We start from the raw sequence: 25,213 nt of genomic DNA, 5'->3' as shown, positions 1-25,213 counted from the left end.
AGTGGGACCGGTTGTCGAAATGACAGATCACTGAATGAAACGGTATAAATGTTATGCTAGATACAGCTAGGGTTACAAATTGTTAGGGGAATTATATGGCATGCCAGTGCGCGTGTATAGATAGAATCGGGGACTATACCGCAATACCGGAAATTTTGTGTGCCAGTCCGATTCGTTTAACTTCCTGTCTATCTATAAAATCAGTTGTCCTCATGTAAGCGCTTTATCTGGGATACAGTACACTCCAGGCAGCCGCACTATCAAATTACGATTCGTCTTAGTGACGCAATGGATTCCTAGAGTCTAAGCCAACCTTATAGAGTTTAGCATTATGAAGTAGAAAAGTATTCGAACGGCATTTTCTTTGCAATAATACCCAACATATCGATGCATAGAACTTGTCACTAACGAAGGGCAATTTTGGTACCGGTAGCGAGTATACTGGTTGATTTTATAGATAGCTGAATCGCGACAGGTAACAAGTTAAATGAAACAAACTCCAACAGGCATTCCCTGTATACTTAAGCATGCGAACTAGAGTCGTACTTGTAAAAAAAAAGAAAAAGAGTCCTTGTTGAAAGACAGGATCGTTGGTTTAGTTGTTTTATTTGTAGTCACTATTAGCTGAACATAAATGTAATGAAAACCAGTCATGTCACTCTGGTAAGGTACGTTACAGGTTATCAGGCAAATAGGCACATTTAGCTCTACACCTGTACTGTTTGTTTCAAGTTCTTCTTTTGTGTAGTCAGTAACATAGCTATATGGATTGTTGATATGCAAATCTTAATTATATAACCCTCAATATGATCCTTATCAAGGTGTTCAAAGTCTGAAAACAATATTTTCCCAGAGCTTGTGAAGCAAGTGTCATATATGCACCACTTTCACAAAGCAATTACATATGTATTTGATTTATTTATTTATTTCATTGGTGTTTTACGCCGTACTCAAGAATATTTCACTTATACAACGGCGGCCAGCATTATGGTGGGAGGAAACCGGGCACAGCCCGGGGGAAACCCATGACCATCCGCAGGTTGCTGCCAGACCTTCCCACTTACGGCCGGAGAGGAAGCCAGCATGAGCTGGACTTGAACTCACAGCGACCGCATTGGTGAGAGGCTCCTGGGTCATTACGCTGCGCTAGCGCGCTAACCGACTGAACCACGGAGGCCCCCATATGTATTTAACTTTTACATTATTTGTTTGTGCACAGTTTACCATTGAACATTATGTTTGGGGTATATTCCAATGGTGATTCCCAGGCTGATATATTTGCAGTGCTCCCTCACTGGAATGCCATGCTGTAGACATCAGACATGACATAGTATATAGACACCAGGCTGATCAGCACTTGGCAAAGTGCTAGCAATGTGAAATCCTATAAGCACAATTGAACTCAGGAAAGTAGATTACTCTTCACTCTGAGGTGGAAGCTCATAATTTGGTGTAGTTTTACATCATATCCATGGTGCCACGATTAATTGTTTTATTGTTGTTTAATACCAAACTCAAGAACATTTCACGTACATTCGAGGAGAGTCTGGTGTAAACCCCAAACCTTTGGCATGTTACAGACACGCTTTACCAAGTGTGACGTATGTATATTCACACCACAACAGTGGAGGACAAATGGCCTTCGGTGAATGCTACACTGTACAAAAGGCCACACACAAGTGTTGTCATCCACTTTTTGTTACCGAGGCTCCATGAACATTGAGAACTGGGGAATCCACAAATTCTTTACCCAGTGCCAGGCTTGAAGCCATACCTTGTGTGTCTCTAGTAATTTAAGGGCAAGTGCCTTGACCATCTGCTCCCATGCCACAATTCAGTTACATGTTAGCCATACGCATTTTAACGCCTGGGTCCTGTCTTCTCAGAGTGAACTGAAAACAAACTATGAATGGAAACAGTTGGATAAAACATTTGTTTATTGACCTGTTTCACCGCTGTCACCACACAAAGAGTAATGGATTATCTTACTCTTAACCTTTCACTGGAGGAAATGTTGAATTAGCAGTCAGTACTGACAAGGACAGAAATCAGCAGAATAACTGAATCACACATCAGAATTAATTAAACACCTGTACTCTTTGACTATTAAAGCTTTAGCCACGTGATCAATTGTAGCAGGCACAGGTCAACACTCTGGAATGACAGTGTCATGGACAAGACTTCATGCTGAGAACTCAAATGTTCTGAGATCTTGCTGGAGGTCTGATGATAATATTAGACAAATATGATTCATATCTAATATTGATGCAAACTGTTGTAACTACTGTAAAATAGAATTCAATCCCAGCAAAGCAGACCAAAAACATCACCCATAGTTAATATTTTCTTCTTTCCTGTACATATACAGGGGATTTATTAATTTGATTGGTGTTTAATTAACACGGTACCCAAGAATTTTTCACTTAGAGGATGGTGGTAAGGTGGAATACACTGTGGAGTTTTATGAGTGCGGGAAACTACTGATCAAGGGCATGATTGTTATCCACAGTTTCTTGTCATCAAGGTATTGTGAACAGTTAGAGCGAGAGTTTCAGCTTGGGATCTCACTGCTCATAGGGCTAGAGATCTCATTGCTCACAGGGCAAGGATGTTTTATCTGACTGAGCCGGTGAAGAACCCTTCAACCTTCAACTTTTAAGTGTAGTTTTTACAATGGCATACTTTCTGCTTGCCTTGGTTTCTCAATTTTAGCGATTTACACAAAAGCTTAACAAATATCTGCAAACATCCACATTTCTGCAAATAACTGTACAGAGTGTCAATAAGTCACACTGATATAAAAAATCTATGACTCAAAAAGCAGCTAATTCCCTCAGACTTGTCCACTGCTCTGTAACAACACAGATCTCTGCATTTTATTGAGCCATATTGTCTCCTGTCCTGCTAAATACATGTATGTTGGAAGCTGTCCACCAAGACAAGACAAGCAGTATGTGAAGTCATTGGTGACCTTTCAACCATAAAGTTCATGCATCAAATTTTGTGTGTCAAAGGTCATCCCCTGACCCCTGGTTGTGGAGGCTGGCCTGGCTGTTGTTCAGCATTATCCAGAGACTTTAACAACCTGAACAGTCCTGCGGCTTCTCTTATCCGACTGAACTCGATACAGAATGCTTGTACTTCAATAAATATGTCCTAGAAAAGAAACAGGAATTGATGATATTTTAACACCACAGTAACAATTAGCAACAAATTGAAATTCTAGTAACTGCTAACCAACACATGCTACTGGCATTAAAAAGCTGTCTTAAATTATGACATGGACTATCATATACAATGAAAAATTTTCCAGTTAAACAAGACAAGGAGCTTTGATCTGAGAAACACATTTCAGATGACAGCATAGCCAGTTCATCTGAGGTCTGCGTCTAAAAGGGCTTTACTCTGAAAGTTTGATCTTTGTTACAAAACAAATTATTTGATTTATTTATTTATTTATTTGATTGGTGTTTTACGCCGTACTCAAGAATATTTCACTTATACGACGGCGGCCAGCATTATGGTGGGAGGAAACCGGGCACAGCCCGGGAGAAACCCACAACCATCCGCAGGTTGCTGGCAGACCTTCCCACGTATGGCCAGAGAGGAAGCCAGCATGAGCTGGACTTGAACTCACAGCGACCGCATTGATGAGAGACTCCTAGGTCATTACGCTGCGCTAGTGCGCTAACCAACTGAGCCACGGAGGCCCCCGTCAAATTATTTGAAGCTGGAGATTCAAGCTTATGATACCAAATTACACTATCACAGGAAAGGATCTGCAAACTAATGCCCTGAACGCTTTTGTACAACAGGCCAATGGTTAATCACATATTTCACATAAAATGACTTGAAAGTTAGAGAAGCGCTTGGTAACGAAAAAATGTGTCTTTATTAAACTAAGACATATTTTTATTCACTAACATACCGTGACATTTATAATTTTGTTCCTGATGAGGGACTGTAAGAAGACGCAGACAAGTCGCACCAGCCTGTTCTGCATGTATCTATCCTTGATTGTCTCACAGGTGGAGATGCAATTAGAGATGTACAGGTGAATAAATTCAGATGGTAGATCCACAGCCTGAAACATAATTCAGATTCAAATGTAGTTTTGTTATTTACTTCACAAAAAAAATCATTTTCCATTATATGAATGCACTGAAGGAAGTTTTTTTACTTGGATGTGTTTAATATTTAATTTGTGTTCACCAAATGGCGAATAATTTCTCATGGTAAACTAACTCAACCTGTATTAACGAGAAAATCAGACTCACCGTTGTCAATCTGTTCACCACTTCCATAGAATGTAAAGACATCTCCATGTTAACCAATACTGAAAAGTATCTGGAAAAAAAAAAAGTACAAAGCATTCAACTGGCTGAATAAGGCAGGGTGTCCAACTGGAGAACTGTATTTCACCTGAAGTTTGGTATGTAAAAATGCTTTTAAGACACAAATGTAGGCCTTAGAGTGATAGTTTTGTTATAAGAAACTACTGAGTGAGTGAGTGAGTGCTTGTGGTTTAACGTCGTTCTCAACACTTTTTCAGTCATATGAAGAAACTACTGAGGCTTCACAAAAAAATTTTTAAGGGTCTCTGTGAGAATCGTACACAATGTGTCATTTGCAAAATGCTAAATATTAGGTGAATTAAAGTATATTTTAGAAACTCCTCCAAATGGTGACCAACTACCTGTACTATTAAGTGCACATAAGAGTAATGAGAGGAAAAACCTTACATTGCCTTTTCACTGTCAAATTTTAACCAATAATGCAGAATGCGATATTGCAGTGTTTTTAAGTGCTCCTTTCTCAATCTGCTTTACATTGTACACAAGAATATTTCACTTATACAATGGCAACCGGCATTATGATGAAAGTAAACCGGGCTAACATAGAAAAAACAAAACAATTACTGTCTGATACACCATATGATAACCGAATGATTGACTTACTCCGTTATTTGATTTGACTGCATCAATTTGAGCAGAACTTCAATGGCTACCAGAGGGTTGTTCTCTACAAGGTCTGGTAACTGAAAGATCAAAATGGATTACAGTGTAAGGGGGGACAACTCGAACAATACAAACCCAGTACATGTTAGTTTATGTGACACTCTTGGTTTGTCACAGCTGGTATGGGGATTTATCATGAATCTCATAATGTACTATATTGAGAATCTGTCTCATTGACAATGAGAGAGGTCAAAGATACATATTTCTATATGATATTATATAAATCTTTGTTTCCTTCAGTTGAATTCCACTAGAGTGGCACAGTTTATGTCACAACTGTGATTTCATGGACAGACTTCTGTGTGGGAATTCTATTTTGGCCACAAGAAAGTTGACATTTTATACAGACCTCTTCTGCTGTCACAATCTTTTGGGATTACAACTGACTTGGTATCAAATCAGTGTACAATATTCCTTGACGTCAACTTTGTTTTTTATTTTGTTTCTTTGCTTATCTCAAGACTGCTTACAATAAAACCTGCCATAAACCTGGACAATTCATTATTGTATGAGTTGGAATCGAAAGTGTGACCTCATCAGGCAAGGTTGAGTAAAACCATGTTTAGTCACTCTTCAAGTACAGACTGCCTACACACAGGCGTGTTACCTTGGCAGGTGTGAGCCCAATATGGTACACCAGTCTGGGGTCTTTCTCCAGTTCTCCGAGCAGTTGCTGTTGATGGCTATGTACCAGGGGTCCCTTGAACGCCCGGTTCATCAGCCGCCTGACCTCAGCCCCAGCAGAACTGCTCACACACATAGTTGTGTCCCAGGCTATACTGTGATCTCCATCAACTGGATTCATCCACACCAGCTATAAGAAGTGAAACAGAATACATGACTGAGAGGGTGTCTACTGTTACATGACATATATATGTATAACAGGAGCCAGTTGTTCAGAAGTGAATTAAAAGTTAAGCCAGGCTTAAATCTTAATACCAGTCTCAACCTAATACGAAACTAATGGCACTTTAGTCAAGTCTAAAGTTAATACTGGGCTTAACTGCTAATACACTTTTGAATGACTGGGCCCAGAACTCAACTGTAATTATCATTACATGTATATATAAATCGATGACCTCATTACTGGTTTTAAGGAGAAATGAGTCAATACTTTTATTTTATGGTACATCATAAAAAAACACTACAGTGACACGTATATGACATTATGATTCCATTATAAGAGTTACAAGATACCGACTGGCTGACTGTGGATACAGAAACCCCCGCTTTAATGCCTGCAGTTTTGGTTGGGTTTGAATAAATACACAGCATCTAATCTATGATCTAAAATTCAGCACAGTCTAGACTTGCCTATCTGTCACACCAGTCCCTTAGTGGATATTCTGTGAAAGCTTAACCCAGACATGCCTATCTGTCACACCAGTCAATTAGCAGCAATTCTATGCAAACTTATCCTAGACTTGCCTATCTGTCACACCAGTCAATTAGCAGCAATTCTGTGAAGGCTTAACCTAGACTTGCCTATCACACTAGCTAATCAGTGACAATTCTGTGTAAACTTAGACTTGCCTATGTATCACACCTGTCAATTAGCGGCGATTCCGTGAAGGCTTAACCTAGACTTGCCTGTCTGTCACGCCAGCTGATCAGGGACAATTCTGTATAAACTTATCCTAGACTTGCCGATCTCTCACACTAGCGCGTTAGTGACAATTCTGTGTAGATTTATTGTAGACTTGCCTATCTGTCACACAAGCCAATTAGTTGCAATTCTGAGTTGACTTAGCCCACACTTGTCTATCTGTCACACCAGCCAATCAACAACAATTCTGTATATCTTTAAGATCACAGCTGCTTTTAATCGCCGAGAAGATTAAAGACCAATTGAACGCGCCAATACCGACAAGAACATGTTGTGCAAACAATGCAATTTATTTTCCTGATTTGTGTTTTACTCTGTACACGGGAATATTTTCCACATATATATATATATATATATATATATATATCAGGTTAAGAGATTTAAGAGGTCATTAACCTGACCAAGGGCTACAGCAGTGTCAATTTCTTACCTCATCCTCAGCCACATGTAGAGGTGGGGCAAGCCTGATAAACTCTGGTCTCATGGATGTCTGTACAGCAGGGTTTGGGCCCTCCAACAAAGCTTCTATACACTGTCGCTGTACATCAGGGTTGATCATTCCAGGCTTACCAAACTGTTCAAAACTGAAACCAAAACAAGGAAAAGTGAAACAGTATCAAGCACACTGTTCAAATCTAGAAAAAAAACCATGTACAATGAACACAGGTGAAAAATCCAAAGAAAGAAGTAATGTATGAGCTGATCTAGTACGCAGATCTTCAAAAAGAACACCAGCGGTTTGATACTGAGGAATATATGAAGTATGCAATGATGATAGATGTAAACCTTCAGTTTCATCAGCAGTTGAACACATGATATTACCTCTGGAATATCTGCATATTTTTATGCCTCTGGTGGAAGCAGCATTTATAAGTAGTTTAAGCCCTAAATATAGAAAACTGGGCCTTTGTGTAGACTTGACAAATGTATGTAATTGGCTTAAACTCTTTGGCAGTTTCCTAAAGCTGTCTTACTTGTTAGGTTTATTGTCTGGGTCAGGTACCACACATGGAATGCTTGCTTTACTCAAGGCTGGCATCTCTGACTGCCGCTCTGCCAGGGCCAGCTGAAGGCCACTCACATCAAATGACTGCAACAAAAAGTCTTAGAACCTCACAACATGCCCATCATAGTAGGGTGATTTATTTACTTGATTGGTGTCAAATGCCTTGGTCCAGAATGTATCACTCTAGTCTATATGATGGCAGTCAGGTTTATGGGTGGCAGAAACAGGGTGGAAGAAACAGGGTGAATAACTCGCAATGTCATTAGGCTTAGTGCTGATGATCCACATGCATAGGAACACTTGGAAATTTTCAGTGAAACTGTTGTTTATATAGTTTTGAAAAGAAAGAACACATAGACCACAAAAACAGGGAAAAACTCATTTTATATTTTTTTAGCTTGTTTGAACTGGGCTTCTGCTCTGGAGGTACAATGTATGAAGGAAACAAATTTTTCCGCTGTAAGCAGTGAGGAGTTTCCGTAGATAATGCGCTATGATCAAAAACTTTATGGACAGACGGAAAAGACAGAAAGACAACATGATACAATACTATGAAAATAAAGCTATCAATGTATAAATAAGGGAAACACTACTACAGCCTTCCCAGTTAAAGATGTTACCAGACTTCACACATTTAACTTCATGTGTAAAGCTGAACATGTATAAATCACTTCTCAGGTGTTGAAATACTACTGCATAAAACAATTCTAACACTGAAAGCACACAATTATTAGGATAAGCTGCACTGTAGATACTGCAACCTTGCCATAACTCCACACCAGTGATAATGTGCCCAGTGGGAGAAATTTTTTTTCTATGGTTTCTCATCCTTCTGTATGCTCATCATCAGTTTAATGTCATTTTATACATGTGGATTTACACCAGCATTTATTATTCAGGTATTTTTATTAGAATGATCAGAAATCTGAGTAAAATCTACTATACAGTGATACAGCTAAAATACTTCAAAACTGACAGGTAAGACACAATCACAATTTTTTACCTGCATGTTCCCAACATCCATCTGTACTATCTGTGTGGGTGTTTTCTTGAATATCTGTCAACGCAATATACATGACTGTATCGTGCAATCACATTAATGAGTCCATAAAGCAAATCATAACTCAGTTTATCAGAAATAAAAGACCAGCCTTGTACAGAACATTCTGGGCCAAGCAGCACTTCATGACGAAACTCAATGTTTTCTTGCTTCTGTTTTTGAGAATCATCACTAATTTTAACATTGATTTTTGTAATATGATTTCCAGAGTGTCTCCTAAAAGAAGGCAAATCTCAGTTTCTGTGAAATTAATGTGCTGCTTCAGCTTAACAAAGAAAAGCCACAGTGTCACAATATACATATGTAGAAGTGGTGCTGGCCATTTGATGGACTATCCCCTTACAATGATCCTCAAGCAAGGATGTTACAAAATAACCATTTCTACAGTATTAAAAGATTAGTGTCCAGGTTTAGCTACTTGTCCTAAGTATAAAGATTATAACTTGTTGAACAGTATGTTACCAGAAGGACCTCTGAGAAAAGTTATTATGACTTTAAATCCCCACTCAAACAATCCTAGCCGATTTCCAGCTGGTGATGTCATAGATGGCCAACGCAAGTCTAGCTGGCCTTAAATAACCTGGGAATTTGTATCAAAACAGTGACATTTTCGAAATAGATTCTAGCTACACAGAAGCAAATATACTCTCATATCAATTTGGACCCATAGTGAACAACGCTGAAGTTCTGATTTATGACACTGACATTTCTGGTCAGACTTCAGATTCTGAGTTTTCAGACAATGAATTTGATCTTTATCCAGGCATTTCCAACCACATTGGCAATACAAAGTGGTAAGCTACAGCTTTATCGTGTGTTGCACTGTGGGTCTACATTTCATGTGTATATCATATTTAATATTCACCCCTCCCCCTCTTTGTCTGCTCAACAATAAAATATCATTCCATTCCCCGAGTGGATTTACTTCAAAAATGGGTTTGTGGGAATTGATTTTCATGCATTTCATCAAGGCAACACTGAAAGAAAATTCTTACAACTGTTTAATTTCCCTAGTTATATTAGGACCAGAATTACTCACGCAAACTTGATCAAACAGATATTATGGAAGGTGACTTTAATCCTCTTTTGTTTCCTGCGGTGTCACTAAACCTCGTAATCTGGATCAGAGTTTAAAACAATGAGGAAAGGATTGTCACTAGATAAGACTGCTTTTGCACCTACCCTAAGCAGTGTTCAAAGAGATGTCACTTGTTTTCATACCTGTGATGAGTAATTTTAAGCAACAACCTGTTTTTCAACCCCATTCATTAATTCTTGATTAACGCAGTCAAGCAACATGATTAGTTTTGGATTGTTTTCGCTTTTAATCGTCCTCTGTAGCTGGTCAGAAACCGCTGGCATTGTCGCAGCTGTAAAACGGTCATCACGTTGCTGTACACAATTAGTTAGAAGCTCACTCATTGGTCCACAGGAGAGACACAACCAATGGGATAGCGTGTATCAAAGCGACATTCACTGGAAGCCACCACAAGGTTTTCCAGCCCAGCAAAGATTTGGCTGTATTTGATGGGTATAAAACCCTTCTGTCTTGTGCTGTGAATCAATGCTTTCTTGAGGGCCAAATCGTCTGGAAACTTGAATAAACTAACCCCAGGGTTTTTCGACGAACCTGTTTTCAGAATCCTATGCAGAACAGCAAACCATTTCATGGAGAAATTTGATATGCTTGTTGTCACTTTTGTGGACACTGAACTAAATGGTGAAGCTCTGACAGTTCGTTTGATTTGTATGACGTTATTCGGCGGAGAATACCGAGTGTTAGCGAAGAAAATGCATAAACCCAGCCTCATTATCTAGTGATTTTAATGCCAAATTACTTAGATTACTGTACTTTTTTCCAATATTCTTTGACTCTCAATTTAACAATGTACTAGGGTAGCTAATTATAAATAAATAACCAATCTGGACAATAATTCTTTAATTAACTTATTTATTTGATTGGTGTTTTACACTGGACAAGATTTTCTTCGCTAATCTGATGGTGATCAGCTTTATGAGGGGAGAAAAGCAGGAATAAAGCAACCAAAGAATATCTACTGTAAAGTAATATCACGCTGCAAAGCTCAGAATATAGGACAAAATGACACCATAAAATCTGGGATGTGCTACAATTAACACAGAGAAATGGTCACCAGATATATAAGACAAACCTCTTTTGTAGGACTGGATATAAGTTGTGATAAGAAGTAGCGCTCTGAGCTGGAGATAGGAGGGATGGCCCAATGTAGGTCATACTGACCTGCCTCCTGACTTTCTGTGGGTGGATTCTGGGGGAAAAACATGAGGCGAGAAAACATGTACATGGAAGTGTTTAGGTGTGAATCTATGGGGTACAATACAAAACCCAAAGGAAATGACCAACCCCCCCCCCCCCCCCTCTCAGACAAGTCAAATCAAGTCAATAGGATTTTGGTCAAATTTCTCTTTCTTTTTACCAGTACCAATTTTCCCTGTCACTGACAGAGTCTTTCAGATATGACACAATCAATGAGAATGATTGCATTTTATGAAACATTTCTCATTCTTCACTGTCCTACTCATAACCTGTAGCAAAACAAATATACATGGTACTCTATAACCTTGACGATTTGTATTTTACATATAAGGAAGATAATCAAAGCTTATAAATGTTATGTTTTACTCCCTTTGGTGCTTGTGCAAAGCGCTCATCTGACGACGTAAACAGAACGAACAAATCTATTATGAAATGGGATGCTGTTTTCGCTGACAAAAATGAATGTATAGATATCACAGGCCATATGTAACAGAACAATGTTACGCGATCTTGTTACTTTCATTCCATCCTTGGCAAACAACTGTGATGTCACAGAAAGGTTAACCATATGAAATCAGCATATGGTGGACAATTTGCAACTTTGTATTACATCCCCATTGAAGTGACTTATGTGACTTTTTCATCTTTAATTATTAGATTACCCGCATTAACCATTTTGGGGAGGGTTACAGAATTGAAATAATACTCCCTGCTATGGGTACTTAGCGACAGTATTATAGTCAATAAGGCCATCGACCTAATTAATAGCCTCTCCCACCTGAATGACTAGAAAACTGCAGCTAGACAACCAAAGCAGGAACATTATTTCTTAAATCTTTGTTTTTCAAGCTGTTACCAAGTGTCAGACAAATTTTGAATTCAAACAATGTCCTGCCTGGTTAAGTCAATTTCAGAGCATCATAAAGAGCTAATTGTTGTATATCCAGAATGTAAATGTGTTTTAATAACAAAACAACCATAAATCACAAAAGACTAGTCTGTGCAGCACAGTGGAGGAGGAGAACTGAAGTTTAACTCTTGGAAACACATGAATACACAAACGTAATCTCTTGATGGCCTGCTAATAAACATTTTACGAAGTACAATCAATAAAACATGAAGGAACGAAAAATCATACCAGTAAATGTACAAACACAGATGCGAATGGATTGACAGTAATAGGCTCAGTTTTGTACATTTCATACAACAGAAAAATGGCTGCCAGCTTCTGCGTTGGATCAGGCAACAAATCTTTGTTCTGTAACATCAGAACCTGTTGAGATAAAAGCAATACTGTTAGAAATACATGTACAATATGACTGCCAAAAAAACAGGTGATCTGCCTATTTGCTCTGAAACTTTGGAAAATCAGTAGTAAGTAAACTCATTACAAAGTCAATAATTGCAATAAGTTGTATGGATGAAATACAAAAGAGTTCACACTGCTCATTAAACATTTGTAATTACTGAAAATTTGAGCTGATTTGTTCTGCCCAGCTTGATAAAAAAAATTTTCTTTTGTCTTCCTGTTGTATTCATCAGTTTTTATACTTCTTACCACTGCCATTCCAACTTTGAAATGGTCTTGTTTTGAGAAGTAGTGATGGAATACACCAGACAGGGCCTCAAAAGTCTGTGTCTGCGTAGCATCTTCAGATAACACACTGAAAGTAGAGAAGTATTTTAATGCATACATTAGTCGACATGATTTCTTACTCAAAGCATGTGGGGCAGCGCAGCATAAGGACCCAGGAGTCTCTCACCAATGCGGTCGCTGTGAGTTCGAGTCCAGCTCATGCTGGCTTCCTCTCCGGCCGTGCGGGGAAGGTCTGTTAGCAACCCGCGGTTGGGCGTGGGTTTTCCAGCCCAGTTTCCACCCACCATAATACTGGTTGCCGTCGTATAAGTGAAATATTCTTGAGTACGGTGTAAAACACCAATCAAATAAATAAATAAACACCCATAGCACGTTTATACTTTCAAAATTTTAGAGAAACCAGTCACAAACATTAACAATTTGAATTATATCTATATACTTGATTCTTGTTAAACAGTCAGCTTTATTGATGGAGGAAATTTGAGTGCTCACGGTAATTCACTGGCAAATGGAAAGTCACTGATGATTTATTTCTTTATCTGATTGGTGTTTTACGCCATACTCAAGACTATTTCACTTATACAACAGCGACCAGCATTATGGTGGGAGGAAACTGGGCAGAACCCGGGGGAAACCCAAGACCAACCACAGGTTGCTGACCGAGAGTAAGCCAGCATGAGCTCACAGCGACCACATTTGTGAGAGGCTCCTGGGTCATTACATCGCTAACCAAATGAGCCAAGGAGGCCCCAGTTACTGATGAACTTTCTAGCATGGGAGACACACGCGGGGTGACATGCACACCATATTTTTTAGTGGGTGACAAGAGGTCATCATCAAATGTGATACTAGTATTGCACAAATGGTCAAACGGGCATTATCAAAAACTTATAGTCACAGATCCACATTTATATTAGGACTGGGTCCACACTTTGTGGGTTCTAGTGACTGAAAGGCAAGAGGCTTAACCACACGGCCACAACCTGCATGGAAACAAGCTAACTTACACTGATAATAGAACCCCTTTATGACTGGCACGCACATATTTGATGTGTTCAACTACAGATGGATCATAGATCACCAGTGTTTAACGTTATGTGCCCTTTATTTTTGTGAGAGGGCTGTTGACTGAATGATCCAGATGGATGACATAACTTTCTGCATTTTCTGCTGAATGGGTGACTCACTCTAGGGTTACTGGTTCAAATCCTGAAGAAGTCATGACTAATTCTGTGCCTCTGAAATCAGCATGTGCTATACTGGTACATAGAGCATGCAATCTCCAAAAATTACAATGTTGTCAGTCTATTATTAAAGGTGAAAAAAATTCAAATATCAATCAAATACAATTGAAAAGTGTATGCATTTCCTTGCAGGTGCATCCCATAAAAAAATATTCTAATATGTACCTCAAGTTGATAAATTATAAATAAAGTCAGCGCAAAAATCCACTGTGTGCGACTCCATTTTGCCTAAGAACTAGTCCTGAAGTCTTCTGTGTTAGGAGGAGAATTGTTTTCGGAAACTGCCGAAGTGCAGTTCGTACATTTCTGGTAGAACTCTTCTTCTCAGAAGGTAGAGAACAGTACAGTTTGTTTTTCACTTGACGATCGGGAAACCGGAATGTTGGATGTAGGCTCCGAGTTTACACGAACAAGCTGGCAGATTTAATGACTCTCACTGGCTGAGAGGCAACACACCCCTGGCATAAATTACAGGGTGTTGAAGATGGAGGACGCGATGAACTTGGCAATTTATGCCAGCTTTGCCATTTTCAGGCTTTATGTGTATGGCGAGGAAAAATCGCAAAATTATGTAGCAGGCGCCACCAGACAGCAAAAAATGTGCTCTTTTCAGCCTATAGTGTCATGTTTTTAAGTTTTCTTTTCCTTTAGGTATCTGACCATATGTATTTATTTATTTATTTATTTGATTGTTATTTTACGCCATACTCAAGAACATTTCAGTTATACAACAGCAGCCAGCATTGTGAAAAAGGCTATCATTTTTTTTTTTTTTTTTTGTAATTTGATCTGACATAGAGGTACATGTGTTCTGTGAGAAGCAAAACAATTTTTTTTCAATGGGACCAAAAACCCGCGGCACGTTTCTACGAGGCTAGGCATGAGAGCCTCACTTTCGTAGCATCGACTTGTCAACTATGACAGGAGGCCAGTGCACAGAAAATGAGGAGATTTGACATCGTTTAGCCCAAATTTATGGTTACAGAACGTGAATCTAAAGTAAAATGAACTGTTAGTTACATGGTATATACACTATTCTACATATGCAGACTATTGGTTTTTAATTTTGACCAGGTCTTTTGTCACAAATTAGTCTGACGGGATGTCTCTTCATCCTAAAGGATAACTTATGTCAACAATGCTACCTCTCACATAATGTACCTACTTTACGTGCTGTCCATCACACATCAATGTTGGGGTGGACAAAAAATGTCTGTCCGTACTCACAGTTGAACGAAATGCTCATCTCGGCCAGATGTCCCCTCTTCCGATCGCTAGTAAATCCAACAGAGCCGAAAACTACAAGGCCATCGCTGCTAGGCACATAAATCAACCAAGAGGTGCGGACAGACGCTTTTTTTATTGGCCCGAACATCGATGTGTGATGGTCAGCACGTAAAACAGGTATGGTTAGGACTGGTGGCAGGTAGCATTGTTGGCATCAGCGTCGTCATCCTTTAGGATGAACAGACGGCCCGTCTGAGCTAGTCACAAATGTACATCCTATTATCTGATCATACCGCTGATTTATAAACACATGACTGCATCTGTATGGCTGTACAGCTCAAATGTTGTCATAAATTAGACACATATCCTTTCCATAACAGCGTTTCCCAATGTAACTTTGTTTTAATTCATTTGTCCAGAGAAAAACTAAAGAACTTTTCTGGTACATTTGGTGTCGTTGTTCGAACTTTCAAAAAACAAATGCACGCCCTTGTAGTCGATAATTTGCTGGGTGTAAGATAATTATTTAGGTTTACATAAAATACATACCTTAGCAACGATGCTAATTCTTTCAATGTCAACTCCATCGATCTGACAAAAACTAACAATTTGGAACACAAATTTCATACAACAAAATCAAACATTTCAATTTACTCGTCGCTACATCTGAGAATGGAAGATGATACAATACCTACACCGGAAAACTTACTCGAAAAACGGATCGGCACTGCTGCTTTCTTTAAAACAACAAATGGTCAAAAATTGCCAGTTCTTATACAATTATTTAGCCATCAATTTTGATATTTATTTTCTATTTAACTCGTGCTACTGATATTTTCAAAGGTAGTCCATTACTTGTAAATTTTGATTTCTGAAAACTGGATAGCTGAAGTCACGTGATCATAACGCAATCTGTCTGCAAAATAAAAAATCTGACAGGCTTGATGATGTCGACAGCAAGAACTGTGGCAGTTTTTGCCATAATTGTTGGCTGTTTCGCGGTTTTGTACCCAAGACTTTTTCATCCATTTGTAGTCCGACTATTTGGTGGACACAAGCCATCTGGATCAGAAGTTCCACGTAAGAGGAATTGTTTAAATCAGCTTTGTAATTTTGCCCACGTTGTTGTTGCACTGATTAATGTCAATACATTGTTTGCTAACTAGCGAACATACTTACCTAGGGCTAATAATTTGCACGCTGGAGATCCAGTTCGAAGTCGCGATACAATTTTGTCTTTGATTAAATCTTAGTTCAATTGAATTAAAGGTTGAGTTCTATTTTCAACAACTTCTGATATTTACCTGCTTATTCCAGAACGAGGTTTGTCCATTCTGCAAAGCGCTTTGTGGAACTAAGTAGGCCCAAAAATCAACTTTAAAACAGCAGCACATACCAATTTCTGTTGAGGATTGATGGGGAAATGGTGCTGTCAATCACCCATACACCTTGAAATCCATTTCTGACTAGTTATATGCAGAAAATCTGGTAAAGTGCTGAGTTTTCTCTCTTTCAAAGTCACGGTCTGCATGGGCAGATCAGGTGCATCCAAAATCCAGATTATATCTGAGACCATGGGCAGAAAACATGGATAACGAAGTAAATGCACACATAATAGCCGTGACTTTGAAGTTCAATTAAATTAAACTTTGAGATTTATTTTCAACGATTTCTGATATTTACATGCCTCAAAGTTTAATCGTTGAATTCAAAACGGGTTAGGTCCATTCCACAAGGCACTTTGCTGAAAGAAGTTAAATCCACTCCAAAGCTGTGGCACACCCCTACTTCCAGAGAGCTTTGAAGAGAATGGGACCTTTATTAGCACTCCTGCAAGTGTAAATCAATTCCTGAGCTGAAATGTTGTTGAAATCCGCAGAAACATTTCCTTCTGGCTCATCAAAATAACTTGTGCTGTCATGGCGAGTCGGGTGTACTGAAATCTCGAAACCGCGCACCAGAAGATAGGGAAATCAACCTAACAAGACAAGACCACGCAGCCCAGTCTTAAATGATAACTTTAGAAAATGATTTCATCATTCATCGTGGATGTAGAATAGAGAGAACAATTTACCTGGTCAGTTGAGCAAGAAAAATTAATTCTAAAGGTTCCAGTCAAGTCTTATGGCTGTCGTGTGCGTATCGTTGCCCACCGTTTTGGAATGGATTGAATGGCCAACTTCGTTCCACAAAGTGCCTTATGGAATGCACCTGCCACATTTTGGAATTGAAAGATTAAACATTGAGGCAAGTAAACATCAGAAATTGTTGAAAATGGACCTCAGTGTTCAATTTAATTGATTTCATTAAAACAGTGATTTCAGCTTTTCGAGTTCCGTGGATTGTATCGACACAAATATTGCTGACCTGTTAAACACCCTTCAGGATAGTCCTAATATTCTGAAACTGACAAAACTTGCAGCAGATATTGTGATAGGCCTAACGGCATGCTGCATAGTTAGAGTCATAAGTCCCTCCATTTGAAAAAATTAAGAGTTTTCAAACAACTTTTCTGACACTAAATTTCCCACCTTATCCTCTTGTTAGCTACATTCAAGCATGTATAGTCCCTCTCTCCTCTTCTGCAGTCTAATTTCTCCCTTGTTTGTCAATTGTCAACGATATTTTGCTGAAGAAGATCTCTCACACCTGTTCTCAGTTCACGCTTTCACTCTTATGAGGATGACTGCCAATGTGTACGTACGAACTACTTGCATCACACATGCGTTGTGGACATTGCTCCAAGAACATCCGGACAAACAGGAGCCTTCCCTGCTTTATCTTTCTTGGAGCTGTTGTTGGTGATTTGTTACCCTTCAATAATCTGTGTCTGTCCGTCAGCATTTTTTTTCGGCAGCGCTTGTGTCTGTTGCGATGTTCTCGGGGCATCATGTTGGATTTGGGCACAAGCAGCAGTTACATGTGTTTTCATAGATGTCTATGGAATCAGTCAGTGTAATGATAATTATCATGATTTCTATCAACACAATGATCATTGAGTGTATCTGGATGGACTAGTACATAGGTTAAGTGTTTGAATAGCAGTGGATTGAAACTCTGTAATTAATTGTGAACAGACAAACACAGTTATTGTAGTTTTCTTGCAACATCAGAACTTGTCTCTCTTTTTTTTTTTTTTAGCCTCCAGAATCTGTGTCTAGGAAGTCTCTGGTCAGTGCATTGGTTGGGTTCTTGACGTTGCTACCAGAACTTACTCCAAAATGATGTTTTCCAAATTTTTATGTTATGCCTTTTATTTATTATTCACAGTACATGCATATGCAGTTTGATTTCCTGTATCGTTCACAGTCCATCCTCCAGGCCATGGGAGGCGACCAGACATGAGAAAACCAGGAGAAGGGGAAGATATCAGGAGCCATATACGGGTATGCCTGTGGATATTATCATGATGTGATCTGAAATTCCTCAGCATTAATCACAAGCTGAAGATGTTTAGTGTTTAGACAAGATATATAGTTAATACTTATCAGTCTGGAAAGAAAAGGAAGATTTTTTTTTTTTTTTTTTTTAAGAAAAGGGTTGTATCTTTATCATCTAATTGTGAAGGAGAAAGTGTCCTCTCTCTCTGTGAAATAGAAAACAAGTATACTTGTATGTGACCTATTATCTTTCTTGACATTAGTTAGTATTTGCATAAGAATAATGACTTATGATCTGTGTTTTAATTATTTTCATTGTTTAATTTTCAAACATGTTAAATTGATTTGTAAGGAAATGTAAGACCAAAATTAAATAAATTTTATAAAATTATTTATATTGCAAGGGGTACAAAATTACTTAGAATGTAAAGAATACTTGTAAGATTAGATCATTTCATGCATACATTTTGGCTACTTGCTCGTAAATGAACCAAGCTTAAATTTGCATAGTTTTTTCTGGTTCTCTTCCCTTGTAGCCTGGGCCTCATCCTGGATTGAGGGCTGCTGCAGAAATGAGGCAACAACAACAGCAGCAAGGGGGAGGTGGGCGTGGCATGATGGGTGTGGTCTTACCAATGTACGCTGTGGGCATTGTGCTCTACCTTATCTACACCATAGTGAAGGTACGATTTCACGGTAACATACATTTAGTTCCATGATCTAAGACGAAGTCCGTAAATGATGTTATGTTGAGTGATTTGAGTAAATTGGGTGCAGTGTTCTACATGAATTTTAGGTTGGAATACATTTGAATGATTGTCTTTGGTGGAGATGAAATATTACTTTTTACATGTTCGGAGTATGTATGTGTACATATGTTATCTTTTTCCCAAGGTGTTTTCAAAGCGACAAGAATCTCAAAGGAGTGAATCAGAAAGGCCGTCTCAGTTCAGAGACTTCAGCTATGAGCAGCGAGAGGATAAGTTCACATTTGGAGATGATTTTGATGGAGAGGATGACTACAAGGAGTTTATGAGTAAAAGACAAAAACAGAAGGAACTCGAGAAACTGCTGCTAAAGGCTGATGACAGACATATCAGTGAGTCGTTATGTAAGGCCCACATAACTGTCGTGACATTCCATGGTTTTGTGCTCCATGCTGACTTACAGCTGTAACTGGTTTTATGAGTTTCATTAATATCATTTCCTCAGTTACAGACATAGATTTTTACAATGTCTTTTTTAATCTTCTTGTAACATTTATTGGCAAAAGTTCTTTATTACATTGTTCAGCTGGCCAAGAACCTTTGCAGATTTTTGAATTGATGCAATGCTAGTATTTCTGTCATGTTATTATTTGAAATACTTTCAAATAAGGATCCAGTAAAGAATATTTTATGAGGCATCAAATTGTAGTGTGTCACTTGACAAACTATGTCAGGTATTTAACACCTGCTGTAAATTAAATTTCAGCGGAGTATGAAATGCGCCAGCTTCAGAAGAGACTTGAGGAGACAGAAGCCCAGATGTCACGAATCCTGCAGGCCATGCAGACTGTAACCGAGAAGGTGGATGAGCAAGGAACATCGGAAGGCAGTGGTAAACAAGAAAAGAGCCAAAACGATCAAAAACCTCAGGCTGCACCTCCAGCAACTGATAAAGCTCAGAGCAAGGACCCTAAAGACATTTCAGACACTGTAAGCTTCTTCGCAATGTGTTGTACATGTTACAAGAGTCTTACTATGAATTATCGATTTCATTTCTTGTCAGTTTTGTTTTACATCGCTCTCGGACTGATTGTTGCAAAGTGTAGATAAATCTAAACCTACATTTTATGAGACTCACAGTAATCAAAGTTTATCTTGAGGTTGGTGAATGCGCATTGGTTGTCAGATTATAATTAACTCCAATAATGGGTGTGCTGGTGTGATCAGTGGTTGTATTTGATGTACCTGAGGTACAAACTTGTGAAAACTGCTTTTTTTTGCCTCTTTCTTTGCATATAAAATCAGTAGATCTACAGTAGATACTTGATATATTGTGATAATTGATATGAATATCTCGAAATATATATATTACTTCAAATATTTTTGTGTACAGTACATTCATACTTGCTGCAATATGATAATAAATTCCCAGGAGTTAGCCATGTGTGACATTAGCAGGAGGCAGAAATTCTACTGAAATATTCACTGGAGTGAATGAGGCGTAGGTTCTGAAAGAAATTTTTTGAACTCTTTATGTACATAAATCTGCTTATTCAGCAGGAGGACAAGGGAGACAAATCCGTTGACTCCACACCTGATACCGACTCCTTTGAGGTGGTCAGCAAGACGGGTAGCAGCAGCTTCAGCGTCATCTCCACGCCCACTGATGAGGATGCTCCGCCCATTCCACCCTCAGAAGCCACAGAATCTTCAGACCACACTCAGAAAGCTGCAAATTCTAATTCATCCCTTTGGGAGGAGTTTGAAAAGGCGGTGCCAGAGGATGACATTGCTGTTCTGTCCACATGCAAAGCAAACACTGATGGCATTGAGGTAGAAAACCTTGGAGCCTTCACGGAAGACATTGTTGTTGACAAGGAAAACAAAGAGACGGAAGAGTCTTCTGTGAGACAGCGTAAACCAAACCCATTGTGAAAAAGTATTTGTTACTGCAACATTTTAGCAACAGTTAAAGAGATAATATCTTGGCCTGATTCTACAGAAGTGTAATGCTTACCACACAATATGTCTGATGTGCCCTTGAGTGTATTTCCTGGGTTTAAAGGGTTCTCTTTCTAGACTTTGCCACCTTTTTTATGTGATGTGTGTATGGATAAAAGTTTACGATGTGTTACAGTATTGACATGAGACTCAGGTGTGAAGTACCTGATCACAGATCTGAATTCCAGCCACTGGTTGGTGGGTGTATGGAAGGTTTATCGTCATTTTTCATGGTATTCAACAAATATCTTTTGTCTGACAATATTGTGCAAACTTAGAACTACATGAATATGCATGTGTCTTAGAAATCCAATTTAGCATTGTATTAATATCTTTGATGATCATTTAATTGTATTTAATTTATTTGTTACTTATTAGTCAGGGATAAGTGTTGTAGCTATTGCCTCTCATGTAAAATCCATCAGTAAGTATCTATCTAACTGGTTGTATTTTTGAAGTCATGTCTGAGATAATAAAGTATTTAAACAATGGTTGATTTGTGAGGAAGTTGAGTACAAACAGAATCAAAAACCAAGGATCAAAATTCTGAATGTACTATGCCATTTTCTTGATATCAGTTGTAAATTTTTTGTTTGCCATGATTCTTGTCAAGAGCTGAATCCAACCTTTTGTGTCAAAATACATAATTTGGTGGTAACCATAAATAATTTGTGTGTTTGTGAATAGATTAAATTACTCTTTAATCAGTAAAAGCATTGTAGAATACAAATCCCATTCACCTGTTATTGGCACTATATATATGTGTCATAAAATGAACAGGAATGTAATGTTAAAACATTAACTTTGCCAGCACCTGTGTTCTGTCATCTGTAACTGTTATGTTGACGCTCTTTCTTTGTGTACATATGTATTCTGTGATTATAAGGTATCCTTATGGCAATATCTTTAAATTAGAGGTACCCATTCAGGTTATGGTAAATGAGACATCAATCTGCAGGGATTTTGTGGGTAAATGAAATCACATAATTATGTTTTTTATATTAATCTTTTGTTATTTATGGCGAGAGAGTTTGGATAGATTCAGATCTTTAAAATAGAGGTAGAAATTTTGGTTTTTGCTAAGTGATTAACAAATCACTTGATGTGCCTAAGATGTTTTCGAGTCAAGTTTTCATGTTTGACCTGGAAATTAAAATGAAATGTTTATTTTGGCAGCAGTGTGGCAAACATGATCTTGTAATTGTTAGCCACCCTTTTCATAGTTAATCGTTTAATCGCCTAGAGATTTGCATTTTTTAAGTGACATATTTTGCTTTTTTTGCTTTATAAGGCCACTTAAGATGTTTTTTGTGAAGTTTGATTAATTCCTTACCAGAAAAGCTAAATTGCTGTCATCAAAAGTATCATTTTAAAGCCTTTACATACTTTTTAATGTTCATGTTTATGGAACTTTAGGTGAAATACAGTATTTGACATTTAAATTGCCTGCAATAGAATAGAGCTTCTGTTAACACGTTTATGTCTTTTACAGTTTTGTGTCCCTTTTGATAAATTGGCAGCTATAGGTAAAATGTGGGTTTGGTTCGAGTGAAACACAAATAACACATTGTCTCCGTATTAGTTACAACTTAGCCTTTGATCGCTTTGTGCAAGACACCCTAGAATATGTACTTAAAATAATTAATATGTACATGTATGTACAAATATATGATGATAAAATGGTTTGTCTGTACATGTAGATGTATCTGTATGATAGCCAAATGTGGCTGCATTTCAAAGTCACTCGACATTACCCAGTACATGAATATCCAACAAAGCTATGGAACTGAACATTTGTATATGTACATTACATTGTACTAGTATCTGTGAATTGAGAGGTCTAGTTAGAGACATAAAGGTATTATTCACTCAAGTCCTGGACATCTACAGTAACCTAGGTTAAGCTGAAGGTGTCTACCAAATGGAATAGAAAATAGTTGTTGGTATGGTCGTTGAATCATTAATAGTCGGTGAAATATCAATCTCTCAATTAATATCTGCATCAGAATTATTCACTTTGAATCTTAGTTTTGTTTTATTTGGTGGATGAAATTTACCCGTAGATATGTTGGTCATCATTTCACAGAAATAAGGGTTTTGTTTTGAGAGGTTTATTGTATTTTCTTAATGCTAATGTATATTGCATGTCATCTGTTACAGTCTCAAGACTTATTCTAGTTTCCTGTGAGTTAAATGAATGCCTTTCTACAGGTAAAAAGTCATGCACCTTTCATTGTTTTTTTTTTTTTCTTTTAAGGGATTGAATGTCTTGCATAAATAGACTGAGATTTTACTTATTTATTTGATTGGTGTTTTACGCCATATTCAAGAATATTTCGCTTATATGAACAGCGTCCAGCATTATGGTGGGAGGAAACCAGGCAGAGCCCAGGCAAAACCCACGACCATCCGCAGGTTGCTGCAAGACCTCCCATACACGGCCGGAGAGACTGCACATAATGTCTGCCTTGATATGAATGTTGTTTGTATTTTTATCGGTGCATGCTGTCAAACTGTAGTTTTCTCTTCCACTTATTAAATGCAGGGGATATAGTTTTTTTTACACATGTTCACATCAGTTGGTATTGTATATACATATTTCATCTTTTTTAATTACCCATCATGACCATTTGGATGTTTTGTGATATTTTATGGACCGTCTCATATGCTCAATACTTTATTTTGCCTGCTAAAATTTTACACGTGGGTATTTTTTTTCATTGTAAATTTTACATTTTTGTTTTCAGTTATAATTGCATTAATCCTTTGCTGTAGAAAGCTGTTCTGTTTTGTACACTGTTGTACCAGTAAGTATTGGTTGTGTCCGCTCTGTATGGTAGATTAAAGAGACATGAACTGTTCTGTTGCAGACCTCTTCCCATCCTTCCATTTACCAGTATGACACACAACTTAAAGCTCCATTTAATTTTTGTGTACAGTCACTGCTTTGTTGCCATAGATTGTGCACTGAATGTCGTCTCTAAATAAATTCAGAGAGAAAACAAACATTGTTAGCTATAAGATCCTCAGCAACATGACTCTAAATTTGATGGCATGTCTTGGACATCAGGGTTAATTCGTTCTTGAATGTGTTTCCACCACAAGTTAGGATTTCCTTTATGTGATAGTAGTCTGGTTACTGGGTGGAAGGAAGTCTCCACACCCCGCACAGTAGTCGACAAGTAAAAAGACAAACCAGTGGTGAATGTCAGTTATCTGGGCAACAGCTCTCTCATTACTGCTTGGTTGGGTCTTCACGTCATGCTCAAAAATAATTTGTTAATAAGTATGCCCCAATGCCACTTCGGCAATACTGCAGCCACATTGTGGTTCAGACTGAATGAATGAATGCTTGGCGTTTAATGTCAAACTGAACAATTTTTCAGTCATGACAAGGAGGAGTCATGAGGTGTGTGCATATATACTGTCTCAAGGCGGCAGGGCGAGTCACTGAAGTATCATGCCGAAGACCCCAGACATGACACCCCACCAAGTCATGTTATAGTGACACTGGGCCAAACAGTCGTGTATTCTCTAAACTTTCAGTGCTGAGTGCGAAGCAAGGCAGCAACAAGTAGCAACAAAAGTCTTTGACCTGACCCAGCTTTGATTCCGGGTTTCTTGACTTCGAGGTGGACGCTCTAACATTAGGCCACCAAAGCAGTCTATTGTGGTTGAGGCATCTACGTTTGGCATGAAGGAAATCATACCACCTAGCCAGAACATGACCTCACTACTCACTTGAATTCCATCACCTTTCCAGATAGCTGACAACCTTCCTGACATAGCTAACTAGTGGCACCTCACTGTTCAAGGGTTAGTGATCAGCTCCTGTGATAGATGACAAACTTCCTGACATAGCTGAACCAGTGGAAGCATGAGTAAAACAAGGCCTCACTCCTCAAGGGTTAGTGATCACATCACCATATAGCTGACAGACTTCCTGACATAGCTGAACTAGTGGGACCTCACCGTTCAAGGGTTAGTGATCAGTTTCTGTGATAGATGACAAACTTCCTGACATGACTGGTGGGAGCAGGATTAAAACATGACCTCACTGCTCAAGGTTTG

At 38.4% G+C, this 25,213-nt stretch overlaps 2 protein-coding genes across 5 annotated transcripts; one reads left to right on the top strand and one right to left on the bottom strand.

Annotated features, from left to right (window-relative positions):
* Positions 1 to 1,924: 1,924 nt before the first annotated feature.
* Positions 1,925 to 15,709, bottom strand: LOC135467986 (CCR4-NOT transcription complex subunit 11-like). 2 transcript variants are annotated; one of them, XM_064745961.1, is made up of 12 exons: positions 15,604 to 15,709; positions 12,545 to 12,650; positions 12,125 to 12,259; positions 10,862 to 10,978; positions 8,634 to 8,687; positions 7,599 to 7,714; positions 7,055 to 7,208; positions 5,626 to 5,832; positions 4,959 to 5,038; positions 4,278 to 4,347; positions 3,929 to 4,084; positions 1,925 to 3,156 (listed from the first exon to the last, which is right to left on the bottom strand). In XM_064745961.1, exons 1-12 carry the CDS (start codon positions 15,639 to 15,641, stop codon positions 3,016 to 3,018), a joined length of 1,374 nt encoding a protein of 457 aa, XP_064602031.1. In that variant the 5' UTR covers positions 15,642 to 15,709; the 3' UTR covers positions 1,925 to 3,015. The 2 variants fall into 2 exon arrangements, with proteins under 2 accessions (XP_064602031.1, XP_064602032.1); XM_064745962.1 differs by lacking the exon at positions 15,604 to 15,709 and adding an exon at positions 14,859 to 14,920.
* A 277-nt stretch (positions 15,710 to 15,986) lies between these two features.
* LOC135468000 (resistance to inhibitors of cholinesterase protein 3-like) lies at positions 15,987 to 23,800 on the top strand. 3 transcript variants are annotated; one of them, XM_064745995.1, is made up of 6 exons: positions 15,987 to 16,134; positions 18,364 to 18,440; positions 18,971 to 19,117; positions 19,329 to 19,533; positions 19,908 to 20,131; positions 20,699 to 23,800. In XM_064745995.1, the coding sequence occupies exons 1-6, from the start codon at positions 15,999 to 16,001 to the stop codon at positions 21,074 to 21,076; spliced, it is 1,167 nt and encodes a 388-aa protein (XP_064602065.1). In that variant the 5' UTR covers positions 15,987 to 15,998; the 3' UTR covers positions 21,077 to 23,800. The 3 variants fall into 3 exon arrangements, with proteins under 3 accessions (XP_064602065.1, XP_064602064.1, XP_064602063.1); XM_064745994.1 differs by having other exon boundaries at positions 19,329 to 19,545; positions 20,702 to 23,800; XM_064745993.1 differs by having other exon boundaries at positions 19,329 to 19,545.
* Positions 23,801 to 25,213: the final 1,413 nt, after the last annotated feature.

This window comes from Liolophura sinensis, chromosome 6 (genome assembly GCF_032854445.1).
Source record: "Liolophura sinensis isolate JHLJ2023 chromosome 6, CUHK_Ljap_v2, whole genome shotgun sequence".
Classification (NCBI taxonomy): Eukaryota; Metazoa; Mollusca; class Polyplacophora; order Chitonida; family Chitonidae; genus Liolophura; species Liolophura sinensis.
Note: the sequence above shows the minus strand (reverse complement) of the source record. Positions and strands in the feature narration are given on the sequence as shown.